Here is a 21,632-nt window from a genome sequence, read left to right on the forward strand (position 1 = left end):
CCTTGTATTTATACAGACCCAGAATATTAAAAAATGGGACATGTTCCAGGTCCTGAAAAGGCTACAACCTAAATAAGATAAGACAAGACACACAAACATAAGTTACGAAATAGAGCGACGGTTCAGAACAAATGGGGTCTTATGCTTATTAATTATGAGCAAAAGGGAGAAAGGATTTCCTGAAGTGGTCTGTTCCAACGAGAGCTCAGAGGAGGATAAAGTGTGTGCTCAGTGAACAATAGCAAGGATAACAAAGAAACAAAAATATAAATGTTTTGGATAAATCCTAATGTTGCAAGGCATAAATCAATCACTAACTAGTGGGGTTAGAAAGAAACATCGCTTGTGGGAAAGCGGCTCCATAACTGTGCACTGCAGAGTTTACTGCACCTCCCTCTGAGGCAGGTGGTGCTGGCCACAGTTGAGACAAGACACTAATGAAGATGAACCACTACTCTGATTCCGTATGGCAACTCCTAAATTCCTAGAACTGGGATAATGTCCCAGGTGTAGGGGCTAGAAGGGAAAAAGCCAAGAGTGTGAGAAGGAGGGTAGGAAAGAGAAGTAAAGAGAGAGGACTAAGAGCAGCATAAAGGAGAATATGACAGAGGTGGGTGGGTATGCAATTATGCAAATAAGAGGAAGAAGCTTGTATTTTATTTTGTAAAATATACGTGCCAACAGTGTGGTTGAAGCAGTAGTTAAAGAAGATCTCTGCAGCATAGCACTATGGACAGGCTTGAGTACTGGGAGGAGAGAGGCCAGAAAGTTGGGCAATAGTAATTAGAAGGTTACAGTAATCAAGGCAAGCAATGACTGGCACTTAGTAGTTAGCAGGAGGAATGTGGGAAAGAGACAGATTTTGGAATTATTAACGGGGAGGACTTTGTGAGAGATGATATATGGGGTGGTTGAGAGAGAGATAACAGTCTCCTTTAAGATTGCTATGTCATTCTACTTATTCCATCTGTAAGACTGACTGTAGACTACTGGACTTTTTTTCTTAAAGACTAAGCACTTCATCCCCATGATTCACTTGATCTCCACTGAGGCAAGAGTTCAGAATCCCAATGTTCAACCTGAGCAAATTTCTTCCTGATACTCCTGGGCCAGTCTCAATTAGCCTATAATACCAGTTGGCTCATCTTTCTGCTCAAATAGCAAATGGGTACTGGTAGATTTTAAAAGAAAGTGAGTGTTGCTGAAAGCATTGTATAAGATGCTGTAATTAGTGATAGGTGATCCAGTTTGGGAATAATCAGAAATCCTTCCCTGCATTCCCAGAACATTGACATATCTTTTAGACCCCATCTCAATCCTTTTAAGCTTCTGAACTATTCAGATAGGTTAATTTTTCTTTAGGAGTTTGGTTTTGGAACATCTTTGCACTCCATTGGAGTCCATGGGAGTTTTGCCACTGACTTCAGTGGAGCCAGGATTTCAGCCCTAGACAGCAGCTAGGACTGGAACCAGACTGTAGCATTATAGAGAAAGAGGCTGTTCTTGCAGTATTTCTTTCTAGGATCGGAAGCAGGAGTGACTAAAATATCACTCAGTGCACAACGATTTGCTGCCAGTATTGCAGAAAAAAAATCTCACAAAATTGTTCCCCGTTAGTCAATTATAAATCTGCAGTATCGGGAAAATCTATTCATGTTTCCTCATTGTGCAATAAATACACTTTCTGGAAAAGTATACTGAGGCTGTTGATAGCGGAGCATATTGTTCAATTCATCCTTTCAAACTGGGGGGAAGAAAGATCTGTTGATGACCTAGGAGCTAAGGGGAGAATAACTTCCTTTGAAAAATGGTCTATGAAAATACCTGAGATTTGATGCTGTCTGGTCCATTCCAGAAACAAAGCAGTGTGTTTATGAGACCAGGGTAGGAATCTCTGGCAGGGACAATTTAGCAGTAGGGGGGTGAACTTTATCAGAGGCAAGAAAATCATCCAGCCCTCCATTCTATTTGGTGGAGGAATTTTAGCAAGGATCATTCATAAGCCCTTTCTGGCATATCATTGTGAGAGAGCCATTAGAGTTCCATTTCCGTTTTCCCAACTCAAGAGGTTCGGATAAGCAAGAGACAAGCATGTGTTTATCTGAACTGAGCCTGAACACAAAACCTTCTCAGGTTTGTTCATCACTGGCTTAGTGAGAACTGTGTCACTGTACCTCGCTTTTATTGTTTTAAGGGTAAAATGGTGAAACTAAGAGATCTCAAATGTACACAATTAATTACAAACTGTTGCGTAACTTAAATAGCACTGGAAGTCATGGAGTGGTGTCAAATATCAAAAAACCGAGTAACGTGGCACAGAAATACCACACATAATACTTAAACCACAATTCATTGGGAAAATTAGCTATACTCTTCATTTTAGTCTATATTTTGTACAGGTATTCAGTTTACTTAGAAAGAAATAAGAATCTGAATATGTGGAAGGTGAATAGCACTAGCAACCACCTCTTATTTATTAGTTATTTCTTCATATTTATGAAATAAATGTGTAGCCCCACATGCTGTGGTCTGAGCATCAACCTTTAGGTTGAAACACAAAGTAATACAAAAGAACTGTTGATGAATATACTCACCTGAACCCACATCTTAACCCCCCTGCTCCTCCCCCTCCCCTCAGTAGTCTGAGAAAAGATGGCCTGTGATGTACGTTCAGAAGTTAACAAATCTGGACTCTGGTAGGCCAGGGGTGATATGGGTGAGTACCAAAACGAAGGACCAGCTCAGAGAACATACTGCCCAGCACTTGTCCTTCAATTATATGAGAAGGCTCTAGCTTGAGCTCCTCTGCTGTTCTCAGTTGAGGCAATATGTTATGGCAAAAGAGACAATCTAGATCCCCAACCACTGAAGGCTTTTAGATTGAAAGCAACTGCATGAATTCCAACCTCAAGTTAATTGGAAGACAGTGCCAAATTTAGGTGCATGTAGTCCCACAGCACCACTTAATAAACGGGCTGCAAAATATCTGCTGTCTTCAGTGTCTGAATGATCCCAAGGTGTAGGCCAATGTGGAGCATATTATAGTTGTCCAATATTTCAGTAGCAGACAAAGGAAATAACACTATTTTGTCCTTTAAAGTGATTTTGCACCTGAAGACATCAACTAACTTTAAACCACACAATGTCCTTGCAAGGTATGTATTAATTGATCCATTATACAGATGGGAAAACAGGCATAGGAAGGTTAATTAACTTGCCCTTAGTGTATATAAGAAAAATGTAATGATAATTTTATTACAGTTCACATATTACACCAACATTAAGAAAAATAATTAAATTCAGTTATTTTACCAACTTTTTTCTAGGGTTTTGGTAGCCCATCTGGTGAACATTGGCTGGGGAATGAGTTTATCTTTGCAATAACCAGTCAGAGGCAGTATTCTCTAAGAATTGAGTTAATGGACTGGGAAGGAAATCGGGCATATTCACAGTATGACAGATTTCATATAGGAAATGAAAAGCAGAATTACAGGTAAGCACTTATTGATGTTCTGTTGTTGCTGTTGGGTGCTAGATCTTGTCATTGTTTGCAAATGAAATAAGGGAAATGATAATGTAGTATTAAGTTGCATCCAACTTTTAAATTAAGCGTACAGATATAAACTAGAAATGCAATTTTCCAGAAATGGAAGTTGAGCGAAAAATTATCATGTGTGACAACAAACTGTATGGCGCAAGGGTCAGGACACTCTGAAATTTGTTAGCACTTGGTGAGCAGTTACACTGCCCCAAAGTTCAGACTATGGGCATATGAATCGCAGTGCACACCAATGTGGTCTGCTGTCCCCCATGTGCACATAAACTAAAAGGTTTCTAGTTTGCATTAATGAAGTCCTCTTCACACACAACTACATTAATGCAAACTAGAAACCTTTTAATTTGTTCCCACAGTGTCCACATGGGGGAGTTACAGTGTAGCGCTTTGGTGTGCACCGCTAGTCATGCCCTGTAGTCTGAAATGCAGGGTAGTATAGACAGAGCCATAAACAATTTACACTATGCTCACTATGTGTATTTTTTTTAATTATATGAATCCAGGAACCACTATCTATCTTAACATTGAGGATTTTACTGCTTGATTAGGCAAAACAAGCTACACATCCTTCAAAGAATTGATAAAGTTCTACCTCAGAAAATAACATTGATGACTATGGAGTTGTACAGGGGAGAGTATAAATTTTGCCAAAATTTCTCAAACTTCCAACCCAGGTGCAGCTGAAAGTGAAGAGGATAGACAGAAGCTAGATTATATTGCAAAGGAATGCAATGCAGATGAAAAGAGTAGTTCTATAAACCACTGGCTAGGCCTTGATAAGAATATTGAACATATTAATGTAGTAATACTATTAGTTATTATACCCTGAAAAGGATATGAGTTTTTTATACATAGTTGCAAGTCCTCCACTTTTCTATCTGGACTTCTAATAGCACTGAGATGGGAAGGTCAGTAAAAAAGAAACATGCTAAAATTCAGAATCACTTAGAGAGAATAGAAACATATATGACTTATGTGGTTTAAAACAATTTAGTAATAAAAAAGACTACTTTCTTTGGACAGAGAGTAAAGCCAAGAAGAAGGGAAATGAGTTTGAAACATATCCTGAATTATACAAGACAAAACACCTAGCAAGTGAAAGATCTGAGAGATCGTGCATAATGTTCTTAAATTGTTGTCCAAAGGGTTCACATTTGGGTATCTAAAGTTAGACTCCTCAATCCATAGTCAGTTGCCTAAATGAAAGTAGCCTAATCTTCAGAAGCGCTGAGACACCACAATTCTCTTTGAACTTCCAGTGATGGAGAAGTTGCATCTACTTTGCACTTTCTCCTGATAGAATTCTGCACGTAAGTGGTACATTAAGCCATATCTGCCCCTTTGAATATCTCAACTGACATTGTATCAAGGATCAGAAGTTTCATTTACAATTCTTCTATACAAAATTAGTCCCTGTGTGCTGAAATGCCACAGGATGCCACTGAAATCGCAAAGGACAGCTACAGGGAATCAAAACTGTTATTCATGATCTAGATAATTTGCTCTATTATTTTATCAGAAAGAGTGGTTAGTGGACCTCATTAAGGTATAATAAATAATGTATGGTCTCTAATGGAATATGAATGACAGAGGCTTCAAGACTGTGTGAACTACTGTCAAATAAAAGAACTGGAAGATATGAATTTAGGAGGAGGGATGGGCACCAAAAGAATTCAAGTGAAATTTCTTTACACTGATATAACAGATTGAATACATTTAAAAAGAGCAGCAATGGGAGTAACTAGTAAAAAACAGTTTAAAAAAGAGTTGGACAAGTAATTGAAAAGGGAAAGTACTTGTGGTACAACTATTGCCTCAAAAGGAAGGGTGACCCCAGACATTCCTTTTTATCCTGAAAATGTCTGTGCTATTCAGCTCCGAGTACATTGCACCTTTCAATGAATTCTCCCATTTGTGAAAAGAAACACCCTCCTTGTTACTATAATTATTATGGTTTATGGTAATACCCATGATGTGCTAAGAACTTTCCAGACATTCAGAAAGAGACATTCTCCCACTCTGAGGAACTCTCCTTCTTGGAATATAGACAGACAAGTAAAGAGAGACTCAATAAATAGGGATTGGTAATTTTTATAAAAGTTGTCTGGATTCATTGTAGGGAGCACAGCAGAAGTAAGTCTTTAAGAGAGGTTTATATACGGGCTGGGCAAAGGTCTTGCAAATGAAATCAGGCAGGTTACACCAAACATAAGGGGCCATGTGGAAGAAGACAATGGAGGTGAGCTCCCAGTGTGCAATGAGCTCCCAATGTGATGCCGTAATCCTGGGATGCGTAAACAGCGGAAACTCAAGTAGGAGTAGAGAGATTATTCTACTTCTATATTTGGCACTGGTGTGACTGCAGCTGGAATACTTTGTTCCGGTCAGGTGTGCACAATTCAAGAAGGAATCATAGAATCGTAGAATTTCAGGGTTGGAAGGGACCTCAGGAGGTCATCTAGTCCAACCCCCTGCTCAAAGCAGGACCAATTCCTAACTTAATCATCGCAGCCAGGGCTTTGATTGAAGAAGGTTCAGAGAACCACAAGAATGATTAAAGGATTAGAAAATATGTCTTATACTGGGAATGGCTTGGTCATTACACTAATTGAATCTATTTCCCCATGTTAAAGTATCTTCACACCCTATTGTCAACTGTCCAAAATGGGCCATCTTGATTATCACTTCAAAAGTTTTTCTCCCCTGCTGATAATAGCTTCTTTTAATTAATTAGCCTCTTACAGTTGGTATGGGTACTTCCACCTTTTCATGTTCTCTGTATGTATAAATATCTTCTGCCTGTGTGTTCGATTCTATGCATCTGATGAAGTGGGCTGTAGCCTACAAAAGCTTATGCTCAAATAAATGTTAGTCTCTAAGGTGCTACAAGTACTCCTGTTCTTTTTGCTGATACAGACTAACACGGCTGCTACTCTGAAACATCCCTTATAGTGATAGCCTCAAAGAGCTCAATCTGTTTAGCTTAACAAAGGGAAGGTTAAGATCTACATGGGAGCAAATACTTAATAATGGCCTCTTCAGTCTAGCAGAGAAAGGTATAACATGATCCAATGGCTGGAAGCTGAAGCTAGACAAATTCAGACTGGAAAGGTGGCGTACATTTTTAACAGCAGGAGTACTAAACTATTGGAACAATTTGCCAAGGTGGATTCTCCGTCACTGACAATTTTTCAGTCATGACTGGATGTTGTTCTAAAACAGGGGTAGGCAACCTATGGCACGCGTGCCGAAGGCGGCACTCGAGCTGATTTTCAGTGGCACTCACACTGCCTGGGTCCTGGCCACTGGTCCAGGGGGGTCTGCATTTTAATTTAATTTTAAATGAAGCTTCTTAAACATTTTAAAAACCTTATTTACTTTACATACAACAATAGTTTAGTTATATATTATAGTCTTATAGAAAGAGACCTTCTAAAAACATTAAAATGTATTACTGGCATGCGAAACCTTAAATTAGAGTGAATAAATGAAGATTCAGCACATCACTTCTGAAAGGTTGCCGACCCCTGTTCTAAAAGATCAGCTCTAGGAATTATTGTGGGAAAATTCTATAGCATATGTTATACAGGAGATCAGACTAGATCAGGGATCGGCAACCTGTGGCACGTGGCTCACCAGGGTAAGCTCCCTGGCAGGCCGGGCCGGTTTGTTTACCTGCTGTGTCCACAGGTTCAGCCGATCATAGCTCCCACTGGCTGCGGTTCGCCGCTCCAGGCCAATGGGGGCTGCGGGAAACGGCACAGGCCAAGGGATGTGCTGGCTGCAGCTTCTTGCTGCCCCTATTGGCCTGGGACAGCGAACCGTGGCCAGTAGGAGCCGCAATCGGCCGAACCTGTGGACACAGCAGGTAAAGAAACAGGCCCGGCCTGCCAGGGTGCTTACCCTGGCAAGCTGTGTGTCAAAGGTTGCCGATCCCTGGACTAGATGATCCCGATGTTCCCTTCTGGCCTTGGATTCTATGAATTGTGTGACATGCTCTCAAACAGGGGGAAAAAGGTGGGGATGAATCCTTGCCAAGTGAGGATAAGCAGGAAAGGGCAGAGTTATAGGCTGAGCTCCTCAAAGATTTGAAATTTGAAATCAAAGCGACTCAGATGCCTAAATACCTTTGAGGATATGGGCTATAGAGCTTTGGAAGTACAGTCAAGATGTGTAGATTTGATGAGATAGCAGCTGGGGAACCAGCAGAGGGATTAGAAGAGAGGAGTAACATGATCAAATCAACAAGCAAGAAAGATGGCTGTGTGGCTCCATTTTGTATGAACTGAAGAGATGCAATGTGTGTTTCTGGGAACTTAGAGGCAGATTGAAAATGTTCATTTACATCTGTGTGGGGTGAGATTTTGCAGAGAGCTACTGACAGACAAAGAGCTCTTGAAAACTCTGGATTCACTTATCCTGTGTGATGACAGAACCACACAGAGAATGTTATAAAGGGCCAGACTCTGCCTGTGACAAGGTAAAACAGCAGCCTGGAAAGGGTTTAAAGCCTATCACATGGCTGAGTGAGGTATATAAAGAGGAGGAAGATGGATCCAGGATGTAGCAGAGAAAGCGTGTCCTCATTACCCCTGGGTGGTTGAGGCAGCAAAAAGCCTCTGGGGATTGAGATCTGCACGTTTCAGTTGAGTTGTTTTATTTATTTACAATTGTTTAAATCCTTTGTTTTAAACAGTAAAGTGTGCCCTGAGGAAAGGGTCTTTAAAGGACTGGGCATGGTATTTGTTTCCCTTCCCAGCTGATGAAGTGGCCCACCAGCATAAAAGGCTAGATCCACAAAGGGACTTAGGCATTTAACTTCCACTTTAGGCACCTAAGTACAACATTTGGTGCCACTGAGATTCTGAAAACCCCTACCTGGCAGCCGCCTAAGCCTGGAGGTGCCTAAATGACCGGCAGAAACTCAGGCATCTAGGGAAAGTCACCTAGGCACCTGAGTTCCTGACAGTGGGTATGCACAAAACTGCCTAAGTCCAGCAAACTACTTCCCACCTTAGCTCTGGTTTAACAAACTGTTTATTTTAATCTGGAAATAGACACACACACACACTATGTGTATATATATATATATATACACACCCATTCTGTATATTTCGAGAGAAAGAGAGATTGGAGGGATTTTTAATATATTAAGTTTGATATGCAGTTGATGGACTGCAGAGTAGAATAGGAAAACCATCCAAAATGATTCTAGGTCTCCAGGGTTAAAGTAACATGGAAAATTTTAGGAAAGTACCCCTGCTTTCATTAGGGGAAAAAAAGGAGATTTTTTGGCAACCTGAACCAGGTTGCACCAACGTGACAATTGTTAAATGTGATCCATGAAAAATCCTCTTGCAAAACAAACACATGAAAAACAAAAGGGCCATGTTTCAAAAGTGCAGCAGTGATATCAGAAAGAGAGAGTGGGCTGCACCTTTTCACTCAAAAAGTAAAGAACTAGGCAGCCAGGGCTCAATTTTGCAGTTCTTGCTCAAGCTAAACTGTCATTGAAATCAGTGGGAGTTTGACTTGGGTAAGGGCTGCAGAATTGGGTCCTAGCTTACACAAACTACTCCTAAATTGGGATTTTGGGTGTGGCCACCATACAGGTGCAGGAGGAGATAGGAAGGTGCACAACTTCTACTAGTCTCTATTTGTGGCCTGTTTAAGGGCCAATACATTGAAGTCCCTGTGCTCAGGGAAACACAGGGATCGTTCTATCCCCACTCCCATGGAGCATACAGTGCCCCAAAAGAGGAAAGAAAGCATGGAGAGGAAATAGGGCCATATTCTTCCACAGGGGTTCATGAAGCTTCAAACCAGCTCATCCATTTTTTCTCACATGTATCTGAATACTTAACAAAAGTCAACTAGTAGGAAGCTGACAGCTATTGACATAATGAAGTGCCAGTGATATGCAAATCTCAGTGGCTATTCATATTTGACAAATTTGCTTGAGTGCCTACTTGAGTGTCTCTTTGAGATATTATAGGAACTCAAATTGCAAAGCTTCCTAAAACATAGAAACTCTCTTATTTTCTTTGCTGGCATCAACTGTCTTTGATAGTTATAAAAGCAGCCCCAGAATCCAAGCCAAGTGAAAGCTTCATTATTGAATCATAAATAGCTGGCCACCCATTGCTGAATGGTTTTGTCCCTTAATCTGAGAAACCTGCCTTTACTAGGTTAAAATAGGCCTATATAAAGTTGAAAAGCACAGTTCTCAGCCTCTCACACAATTCCTTTCCTTCACAGTTGTTAGACATTTGTCATGTTTCTCTCAATACATCAAACAAGGAGCAGTCTACCTTTCCATAACTTCAGTAACTATTAATCTGCAGTCATTCTGCCTAGCAAATTAGCTGTTTTGTTTGTGAGCCATTAGGGATTCCTGGTGACGACCACGTTACTCTCTCTGCTTATTCAACACTGTAAATGTAAGCAAACATAGGCCAGCTACATTCTAACTTGCTTACTTTCAAATAACACCCAGGCAGTCTGAAATAATAACCAGAAATAAATTAGCTTCCAAGTTGGTCTGGGCATTAGATCAAGGAAACCTAAAATAGAAAAAGGATAATGAAAGTATGGGAAAAACTCAAGCGGTGGAACATCTTTTGTTAATGTTGCAGTAATACCTTTTACAGGCAGGAGAGGGGCAAAAAATAATAAGGTTCCAGGTCCAGCAATTGAATGTACTAAGCTATGTAAGAATACAAATACCAAAGTGATGAACTGAGTCCGAGAAAACATGGAAAATAATTTTTCATGTGTTTTTCTAAAATCCAGCTTCAACATCAGGCAAAGTTTGAGTCAGTCTGAATTGCTCCCATTTGGTGTTTTCAGAAGGGCTCTGTTTTTTCTCCCAGCTATTTGTATTCTCTCTACTACTTTTTATTAGTCTAAAGAATATATGATTGAAAAAAGGATAATGCTCAGCATATGTATGTTAAAAATATATTTGTTTCCCTTTCAAAACGATACAGCTCCAAGAGAGTTTATGGGCAGGCAAAATAAACTATCTGTATATATCCCAGATGATGACTATAAAGAAGAAAAGAAAGAGATCAGAATATAGGTATCTAGCTGTAAACATATTATGTTAAATAATAACTTACATGTGGCAATCAATTATTCAAAAAGAAACTGTGTGGTGAAATGAAGTACAAGAGGTGATAAAAGATAAGAGAAAAAAGCTTGAACTCTGGCAAAGGAGTAGGAGCAAACAAGACCTGGAGCAATACCATGAGTATAAAGAAATTAGCCAGGAATATGGTTGCAAAAACAAAAGCAAAGGTCTTTGAGGAACATTATAAAAGACTTGGAACAAAGGAAGGGGGAAAAAAGAGTGTATAGACTGGTGAAAGCATGGGAGAGAAATACCAAAGATATAGAGCAGGGGTGGCAAACTATGGCCCATGGGCTGGATCCAGGCCACGAGCTGTTTTAAGCCAGCCCACGAGCTCCTGCTGGGGAGTGGAGTCTTGAGCTTACTCCACTCTGGCACTCCAGCCAGGCACTGGGTCCCTGCTCCAGCCAGGGCACAGGATCCAGGACCATACCACGTGGCTTGGTCCCGCTCCAGCGCTCTAGCCAGGGCACAGGGTTGGGGGCTGCACCACGTAGCTCCCAAAAGCAGCCTCATGGCCCCACTCCTGTGATCCAGCCAGGGCGCAGGGTTGGGGGCCACACCACATGGCTAGGCCCCACACTGGCACTCCGGTCAGGGTCAGGGGCCACAACCATGCAGCTCCCGAAAACAGCTGCATGGCCCACTCCAGTGATCCAGCCAGGGTGCAGGGTCGTGGGCTGCCCCACACAGCTCCCGGAAGCTGCGGCATGGCCCCACTCTTGTGCTTCAGCTGGGGCACAGGGTCGGACACTACACCACATGGCTCCCAGAAGCTGTGGCCTGGCCCCGCTCCAGCTCCTACATGCTCCAGTGGCCCCCTCCTGCACTCCAATGGGAGCTGCAGAGGCGGTGCCTGTGGATGGGGCAGCATGCAGAGCTGTCTGGCTGTGCCTCTGTGTAGCAGCTGGAGAAGGGGCATGCCACTACTTCCAGGAGCTGCTTGAGATAAGTGCCACTCTGAGCCTGCACCCCTGAGCCTCTCCCCATGCCCTAACATCCTGCCCCAGTCCTGATCCCCCTCCCACTCTCCATCCCTTTGATCCGAGCCCTGCACCCCAAACCTCTCATCCCCAGCCCCAACCCAGAGCCCACACCCCCAGCCAGAACTTGCACCCCTTCCTGTGCCCCTGCCCCAGATCTGATCCCCCTCCCACCCTCCAAACCCCTTGGTCCCAGCACAGAACACCCTCATACACCCCAAACTCCTCATCCCAAGCCTCACCCCAGAGCCCGCACCCCCAGCCAGAGCCTTCACCCCCTCCTGCACCCCAACTCCAATTTTGTGAGCATTCATGGCCCACCATACAATTTCTATTCCCAGATGTGGCCCTCAGGCCAAAAAGTTTGCCCACCCATTATATAGACGAAGTGAGTTTAATCAAAGATGAAACTGGTATGGTGTTGACTGATGGAAAACACATAAAAGATCAATGGAAAAGGTATTCTGAACAACTTTTCAATGAAGAAAACCAAAGAGAGCAATGTTACTTCAAAATTATGAACTTTGTTGTAGTAGAAGCCTATCATACCAGATGAAACAGTAAATGTTGTAAAATAAATAAGAAATAAGGCCCTAGGCCCATATGGAATTCCTATTGAGGCATAAAAAAGGTTGGAAATAGAAGGCATCTATCTGCTGATACTGTTCAGTTCAATCATGAGATGGGAAAAGATACCAAATGAGTGGAGGAAAAGTATCTTGATGCCTATATATAACGGAAAAGGCTGCACATGGTATAAAGTTGATGAGTCATACAATGAAACCGTGGAAGAGAGTCACTGATAAGAGACTGACAAGCGAAGTAGATATTAGCATCAATCAATATGGCTCCATGCCAGGAAGACAATAGATACTGTTTTGGCACTGAGGCAGCTAGTGGAAAAATGTAGAGCGTAAAAGAAAAATATTCAGATGGTATTTGTTTATTTGAAAAAGGCCTTTGATCGACTTCCAAGAGAATTTACTTGGCAGTGCATGAGGAGAAAATGGGACCAGAACTTGTGCCACTTCTCAAGCCATGTATGTAGATATAATGTCAACATCAGATCTTCTAGTGGTGAACCAGAAGAACTACTGGTAAAGATGGGAGTGCATCAGGGATCAGCACAGAGACTTTTCTTGTTTCTCCTTGTCCTGCGTACCCTCCAGGAAACATACAGAAGGGAGCACCTTGGTGCATGCTATTTGCAGAAAATATCATTCTACACAGTAAAGAGAAAGATAGTCTAGAAGCGGAGCTTGATAAATGGAGAAATGTGTTGGAGAGATTGTGTTGGAGAGATATGGGCTCAAAATAAGCAGAGGAGAAACAGAGTAGATAGTATCTAATTTCAATAATGTGAACAATCAAGAATTAATCTTGAAACTAGATGGGTAGACAATACCGAAAATGCAAAGTTTCAAATATCTGGGTTCCAGAATCTGGGAAAATGGAAGATAGAAAAAGAGGATAATAAATGCCTCAGTCAAATGGAGAGAAATAAGTGGTGTAGTATGTGACAGAAGATACCACTAATTTTAAAAGGGAATGTCTATAAAACAGTGGCCTGTTTAGTTTTAATGTATGGCTTTGAGTGTTGGGCAACAAAGAAATATAAGCAAATGATCAACTCCACCGAAATGCAAATGTTGAGATGGATGACTGACATAAGCAAGAAAAACCATGTGAGGAATGAGCATGTTAGAGACATGTTCAAAGTAACACCTATAAACCAAAATATGAAGGAAGTAGTTTGATCATGTAAAGTGCAGTCAAGACAACTACATGGGTGCAAAACTCCAGCAGATCAAGACTGGAGAAAAGGACAGACAGGCCAACCCAAGAAGAAGTGGTGGGATGTCATAAAGGAAGACATGTTGCATATAGTGTGACAGAGGATATGGTAGTTTTCAAAAGACAAAAATTGGAATTTTACACGTCGACCCCCACACAAAATCAGTTTGACAAAAAAAATCTGGAAAACATTAACCAAAATAAAAATTTCCTGCCAAAATGCCATTTTTCATCAAAATAGCATTTTAGCAAGCTCTACACATGACCTGTGCTTTACAGGCCAGTGCTGTAACGTCAGAGCTATGGAGCATTCCTCTGAAGAAAATAAGGAGTGAGAAGCGATGTAGGAGGATGAGGAGAAAGGGATAAGTAGGGGTGAAGTTGCACAGTGTCTCACGAAAGAAGCTTGAATTTGATAAAGGAGGAAAGAGAAAACCAATGAAAGTCATTAACTCCCTTTCCCCTCGTGGAATCATAAGATTGGAGTGGCAGAAGGCCAAGATGATTTTAGCAGTTGAGTCCTGGGTAAACTGTGAGTGGAGAGGAGGTGCACTGAGGAAGATTACAGTCAGGGACGGCTCTATGTTTTATGCCGCCCCAAGCATGGCAGTCAGGCAGCCCTTTGGCGGCGTTTCTGCGGGAGGTCCGCTGGTCCCGCACCTTCAGTGTACCTGCGGCCAAATTACCGCCGAAACCATGGGACCGGCAGACCTCACAGGCCACCCCTTCAGCTTGCCGCTCCAGGCACACACTTGCAGCGCTGATGCCTGGAGCCGCCCCTGGGTATTGAACAGAGCACATTGGAGGGAGAGGACTCAGAATGTATCCAATTTGTTGGGATTGACACAAGGAAGAAGACGAAGACATGCTAATCAATGTTGAATTATTAGGTACTTCCTGCATATTGAACCATTCACTTCATCTGCAGTGCCTATGGTACTACTTTTCATTTATTTTTTTATACAATTAAAACCAGAGCTACTTTTAAAGAGCATCAAAACTACATCTCAGAGATAGTCATTCAAGCTAGTATCCTTCATGACTCATACTGAGATGTTTCTTGTGGTAAAATCTTCTTAGATTTCAAACAACATGGATATTCAGGACCAAATTCATCCCTACCTCCATTGAAGTCAGTGGCATTTAGACAAGGCCTGTATCTTAGCATTGGGGCTGGAGAGGTAGAATCCTGAGTTTTCATGAATGAATAATGCAAATAAGGTGATGGTGATGGTTTGGTGGACCAGAGTAGAGTGGCATTTCTTGTATAGGGGCGGGTCTGAGAAAAGGTAATGGAGATTTTTGTGGGAAATAGGCAAAAGGGGTATGTAGGATGACATCATAGGCAGAGGGGCAGGGACAATTCCATAAGTTATTGCATCAGATAGATAGAGAGGGATGGAGTTATATAGGCCCTTAGAGGCAAGGAGAAGAAGTTTAAACTTGATGCAGTGAAGAAGGGGAGCCATTGCAATGATTCAACGAGAGGATTGGCATGGTCTTCTGGTTTATAAAATCCTTTGTGATTCAAGTCCTAACTACCTGACCGACTGTCTTTCTCCCCATGTTATGCTGTGGCAGTTCAGATCAACAGTTGTGTTTGAGCTAACAATGCTTAGACTGTCTGAGAGCTGGTGGCTGGGAATTCTCACTACAGTGAACTGAACTTTGTAATCTGCTTGGGCCAAAAGAAATTGAATATGTTTATCTTCAGGGTACAGTTTAAAATCCATCTGTTTTCTTAGGTCATTAAGGTAGATATAGGCTAAAGGTTTGGTGTAATGTTCAACTCTGATTTTTAGCGTGAAATCTATTGATTTTTAAATTAATATTGTTTTAACTAATTTTTGAATTCTGTTACAAAAAAATCCCATTTTCCTCCTTGCAAAATGGAGATAATACTTTTGTAAAGGGCTTTGACTTTTACAGATGAAAATACTATTGATTGGTAAGTGGGAAGTACTATTATTATTATTCAAAGGTATATGATTTCACAAACATTTTCCTTAAACTGTTGTCACATGGTCTTATGAAATAGTGGTCAAAAGGGCATTGCTGCGCTCATCACCATTGTGAAACTGTATTTTGAGGAGTGGATACGTTACTTTGCTATCATTGAGATTTGGAGGTAACACACTTGCTGCAGTCAATGTCGTTGCTTTTTTGCCACTCCATGGTTTTGATGTAACAGGGGAATGGCTCCAACCACAGTCAGGGCCTTATTTTGCTGAGTCCTTTACATTCATGTAACAAGAGGCAGTGCCTGCCATGAAGAGCTTAGATTCTGAAAAACAAACAAGACAGACAAAGCATGGAAGGAAGGATTTATTATTATTCCCATTTGCAGACAGGGAACTGAGCCGCAGAGGGATTAAGTAAGGGCACACAGGATGTCTGTGGCAGCGCTAGGAACTGAATGCAAATCTCCTGACTCCCAGTTCTGTGCCCAACCCAGAACATGATTCCTGCCAAGTGGGAGACCTATATCGCGACCCAAGAAAAACACAATATTTGCGGTTTTACTTTATGTGGTACATTTCCAATCCATTCTAGGGAAATATCAGTGCAAAATCCTGTCAACAATGTGATTTGCACCATTTCCATACTTTGAAAATTCATCCTCTGGAAGCACATTTTGACCAAACGATATTACAAGATAGATATTATAAAACAAATATTTAACTTCTATTAAAAGAATGCAGATATGTTTGTCTTGCTTAACTTTATTTATTTAAGACTGTCAAATCAAATTCTATAAAATCTAAATGCTAAAAGTGTAGTAATTCAACCTGATGCCCATTAACCAGAGGTCTTTTGGGAACCATGACAATATGCTACATTGTTTCAATGACTAGCCCTCACTGGAAATGCATGAGCTATGTCCAAGTGTAAGTAGAATTTGAAATATAACATTTTGTTAACTTAATACACTCAAATCCCAATTTACACAATATGTCAACAACTTCTCTCTTCCGCCTCTTACTTTCTAACGCTTATGTGTAGTTCACCATATAATGTCCATGACTGTGGCAGTAGGAGTATGTCCGATGATTAGACAATAGCTTTCCTTTTCTCAGTCTAGAAATTATAGAACATGAATATTTATTAACTGGGAACAGTGAAGGTCTGCCTGAATAACAGAAGAGAAGGGAAGAGCAAAGGAGGATAAGGCAGAAAGACGGAAGGAGAAGAAGGAATGGGGAGGAGGTTGTTTCAGACTGAGAGGGCTGCTTCTCCCTGGTGTGTGCCCATCTTACAGATGTTGCAGGCAGCAAGGTGTGGATCACTTGTGCTTTCTTTGAGAGGCAGGTCAGCTCAGTAACCCAGGGGAATGTGTACATCTCAGCACCATGGGATCACCAGGAGGCCCATCACAGAGTAAAACACCTGCCCCTGTCATCCTGCATACGAAATCTGACATATTATAATTGGCAGTGCGGTAAAAATGAGTATAACAGACTCATTGTCTGCCTTGTTTGAGTAGGGAAAGTTGTTATTGTCAGAGCAGAAATGAACCTTATCCAGGCATGAAATGTGTGGGCATTCAGTGCCACAGAATCCTGTTTCTGCACGTGTGCAGTACAGTAACAGATCTTTCAACACAGGTTGTGCTACATGGACTCATAAGTGGGCTGAGATAAACTCCTTGTTACTAATTTAATTAGCTGATATACATTAGCTTTACCCAACAAAGAGACATAGAAGATCACTTTTTCTGCCTTATAACCAAATTTTCCTTAAAAAATAAAAAAGAAGAAGAAGTTCCAGAATTGTAGTTTGGGATTGTATCAAAGAATTTGTTGGTTTACATTAACTCATTTAACACTCTGGAAAAAGTACTTTAGCCCATAATGGATTAATAATTTCCTCTTATGATATCAAGAGTTTGCACTGTTTACTTCAATATAGTTAGTTAATCTTAAATTCTCCCATCAAAATTAATTTACTAGGCTTCATGCCCTGTCAAAGGAACCATTTTCCGCCCAATAAAGCAGCACTCCACACAGCCCAGAAATTCCACTCCAAAGAGGGTGGCAGGGGTGTCTCGGATTTCCACATCTCTCTTCCATCTTTAAGTTCTAAACTTGCATGCTCCAATAAGTACAAATTATTCCCTAGATGTAAGATGGGCCCTAAAACACAACTTTAGGTCAAACAAAATCTGTTTTGAAAAATAAGTTCTCTTTTTGTCTATTCTTCAGGCCATAACAATTCCACATAGCATCTAAAGTTACAATCTCGAGGTACATCAGAGCCATGATCAGAGATGTCTCTGACAGAGCCCTCTCTTCTGATATCAGGGTAGACTCTACCAGATCTATGACAGGACCAAATCCACTGTACTCTTTGGCTGCTTTGCTTTGCTCCAGTGATGCAAAACATACACAACTGGGTGTGCAGCTCCTTTGCAATACCAGAATGGTTCAAAGCAACTGGGCTGGAGTGAACTGTACCAGAGCATTTCATGACAAGATTTTTCAAGCAGCACACCACTACAAGCTGGATATAAAGACATCTGACTTTGGTAATTAGGTCCTTCAAGGTGCCTTTGACCCTTAATTTCTCTGTCCTTCCCATTTTTTTCCCTGCTACTGACTAATTTTCAGTAGCCTCCTCCACTGGGCTGATGGATTCTTGTGTTAGAATTACGGTAACTGGTTCTGTTCTTACCTAAACATTCGCTTTCCTGTAACTGCAGAATAAATTAGCCTTAGGGCCTCTTCTTCTTTTTGGTATGCAGTTGGCCTAGAGCTTGGAATAGGTTCAATTTATAATTGGTATTGTTCTTTTTTTGTAATTTTTGGAAACTTCCCCTTGGGGCTGTTGGATAGTTAATCCACAAATCTGCATGGAAGCCTGCATTCCAAAATTTTACAGCAGAGCTTTATCTATGGGACTCAGTGGCATGCTTTTACCAATGGTTAGGGGTCTGTTACAGAAGTAGGTGGGTGAGGTTCTGTGGCCTGACTAGATGATCATGATGATCCCTTCTGGCTTTAAAGTCTATGAGTCTATGTGTCTTCCAAGCTCCTGAATTCTATTTGTTCTGAAAAGGGAAATGTATGCGTAAAATGAAATTGTATCATTTGTCCATAGGGATTACCTACAATAAAGTAAATTTACCATTTCAAGTTACTAATCATTTAAGGGGAGAAATAAAGCCGGTACCCATCAATTTACTGGACTTTTAACATTTCCATGTAATCAGTAACTTCAAACACATGTTCACAAATCGAATTACTTAGCTATTTAAAGTATATTAAACAAAAAAGCAAAGCAAAATAGTGCATTTTAAACTGTCCCAAAAGGTTTCTCAGTCATCAGTTGAGAATTCCCATTGTAGCATTTTTAACATTTGTTTAGCAAAAGCAAATTGATTTGGTGTCAGTAGGTTTGTATAGTTTATTCAGAAGTATAATAATAAAATTCCAGTAACTACATACAATGTTGGAGATATTACACTTAATGGTCTTTGGCTTATAACGTGCATTCCTTTTAAGTATAATGTTCATTTATCTATTTGAGAAATTAAATAATTTTGTTTATAATAACGTAATACTATGTCCCAAAAAGAGAGTTTGTATCAGAATAAAATAATGAGTTTAACTTTTGTGGAATAATCATATAATGCTTTAAATGCTGGAAACTCTTTACAAACATTAATAATGCCCACAACACTCCTGTGGGATATTATAGGTAATATAATGAAATTGAGTAAAAAAGATTATGTAATTTGTCCGAGGATACAGTAAAAGTCAGTGGTAGAGATGAGATGAGAACCCAGAATTCCAGACTATCAGTCTAGTTCTCTAACCACCAATCACATAATCACATTTCCATAATGGCAATGATCATTTAGCATGACAAGATAGTGAGCATAGTGAAGGAATAAATCTCAAAGGAGCTTCCATTAACTATGGGGGATTGATTCAAAACTGAAATGTAGAACTAGAAATGGACCTAGCTCAAACTCCAAGAGACAAATATCTATGAACTCTGATAGGTGGGATCTGCCTTAATGCAAATTTCACACCTATATAATGGACCAAAGAAAAACCCTAGAGCGGATCACACATGCACATCGGTATGTGCGGGGGGAAGAACCAAACTCGGGCCCAGTTCTGTAATGAATTAAAATGAGTTAAAAACCAAGAATACCAACACCTTCAAATTTTGAAGGGGGAAGGTTGAAATTCAGATACAAGATTGTGGCTTGGCTCTAGTCTCTAGTCAGTAAAACAACATCCTTTGCTTTTCCCTTGTTGAGCAAATTTTCACTGAAAACAAACTGAACCACTTACATTGAGGAGTCTATAGAGAATTTAATTAACATCAATGATGAAACCCCCATATACAAATTCAGACCTTTTTGGCAGGTTTTCTGAAATCTTCCCATTTTTCATCCTTTTCTAAGCACCCTCCCTCCTTTACTTTGATGTCCCATCTTGCAGCAGCCTAACTTCCAGCAAAGAAGGGACATGCTAGAGTGATCATAGAATATCAGGGTTGAAAGGGACCTCAGGAGATCATCTAGTCCAACCCCCTGCTCAAAGCAGGGCAAATTCCCAGACTTTTTTTTTTAAAAGCCAGTTCCCTAAATGGCCCCCTTAAGGATTGAATTCACAATCCTGGGTTTAGTAGGCTAATGCTCAAACCACTGAGCTATCCCTCCCCTTTTCAATCTAGTACTTCAATAGTTACAGGCTCTATCATCAAACCCCTGAGCCCACCAGCCATGAACCCTTTATACTATCATCAGCTCTATTGGCCTCTGCATATATGGCCTGACTATGGGAGCACCTGCAGCTCCTATTGAAGCCAATTCAGCATTTTTCCAGCTCAAGCCTGTATTGTGATGTGACATTTTTCTGTGAGCTCATTTCTTTCATGGGTCACTAAGCTAGCAGGTTCAGTATTTGGGAACAGATTTATCCCAGCTCTGTTTAGAACTGTCATCATTTGGAAAGAACTCATGAAAATGAGCTGTTGGTTACCAAAGGGTTTGACAGTTTCCCCTCTGACATAACGATACTACAAATATTATTCATTGTTTGTTCCACAGCAGCAGTGTGGTTGATTAGAGGATCTGGTCCAAGAGGTAACTATAACAGGACCGCTTGGAAATAGTGACCATAATATAATAACATTTAACATTCCTGTGGTGGGAAGAACACCGCAACAGCCCAGCACTGTGGCATTTAATTTCAGAAAGGGGAACTATCAAAAAATGAGGAGGTTAGTTAAACAGAAATTAAAAGATACAGTGACTAGAGTGAAATCCCTGCAAGCTGCGTGGACACTTTTTAAAGACACCATAATAGAGGCCCAACTTAAATGTATACCCCAAATTAAAAAAACACAATAAAAGAACTAAAAAAGAGCCACTGTGGCTTAACAACCATGTAAAATAAGCAGTGAGAGATAAAAAGGCACCTTTTAAGAAGTGGAAGTCAAATCTTAGTGTGGTAAATAGAAAGGAGCATAAACACTGCCAAATTAAGTGTAAAAATGTAATAAGAAAAGCCAAAAAGGAGTTTGAAGAATTGAGTTTTTGGCTAGCCAAAGGTAATAACAAAATGTTTTTAAGTACATCAGAAGCAAGAAGCCTGATAAACAGCCAGTGGGGCCCCTGGACGATTGAGATACAAAAGGAGCCCTTAAAGATGATAAAGTCATTGCAGAGAAACTAAATGAATTCTTTGCTTTACTCTTCATGGCTGAGGATGTTAGGGAGATTCCCAAACCTGAGCCATCCTTTGTAGATGACAAATCGGAGGAATTGTCAGAGATTGAAGTGTCACTAGAGGAGGTTTTGGAATTAATTGATAAACATAACAGTAACAAGTCACCAGGACCAAATGGCATTCACCCAAGAGTTCTACAAGAACTCAAATGTGAAATTGCAGAACTATTAACTATGGTTTTTAACCTGTCCTTTAAATCAGCTTCTGTACCCAATGACTGGAAGATAGCTAATGTAACACCAATATTTAAAAAGGGCTTGTAGCGATGCAAGACTTACTGGCACGGCACCTCCTGCTGGTTGTCTTCCAGCCTGAAGCACCCTCTGCAGGCCGGTGTCTCACCTGCTGCTGGCCCCCGTGTCCCTCCCGGACCCCAGTGCCCCTCTACATCAGGGTTCTGCCCCCAGCAGTAACCTACAGTC

At 40.8% G+C, this 21,632-nt stretch overlaps 1 protein-coding gene across 5 annotated transcripts in view; it reads left to right on the top strand.

Annotated features, from left to right (window-relative positions):
- ANGPT1 (angiopoietin 1) overlaps positions 1 to 21,632 on the top strand; it is a 205,666-nt gene that overhangs the window by 151,642 nt on the left and 32,392 nt on the right. For 4 of the 5 annotated variants that reach the window (XM_045002753.1, XM_045002754.1, XM_045002757.1 and 1 more), the window contains exon 7: positions 3,327 to 3,493. In XM_045002753.1, coding sequence (XP_044858688.1) covers positions 3,327 to 3,493 — 167 coding nt within the window. Of the gene's footprint in view, positions 1 to 3,326; positions 3,494 to 4,230; positions 4,314 to 21,632 lie in introns of those variants that run through there. The other variant, XM_045002755.1, reaches the window with a different exon arrangement.

This window comes from Mauremys mutica, chromosome 2 (genome assembly GCF_020497125.1).
Source record: "Mauremys mutica isolate MM-2020 ecotype Southern chromosome 2, ASM2049712v1, whole genome shotgun sequence".
Classification (NCBI taxonomy): domain Eukaryota; kingdom Metazoa; phylum Chordata; order Testudines; family Geoemydidae; genus Mauremys; species Mauremys mutica.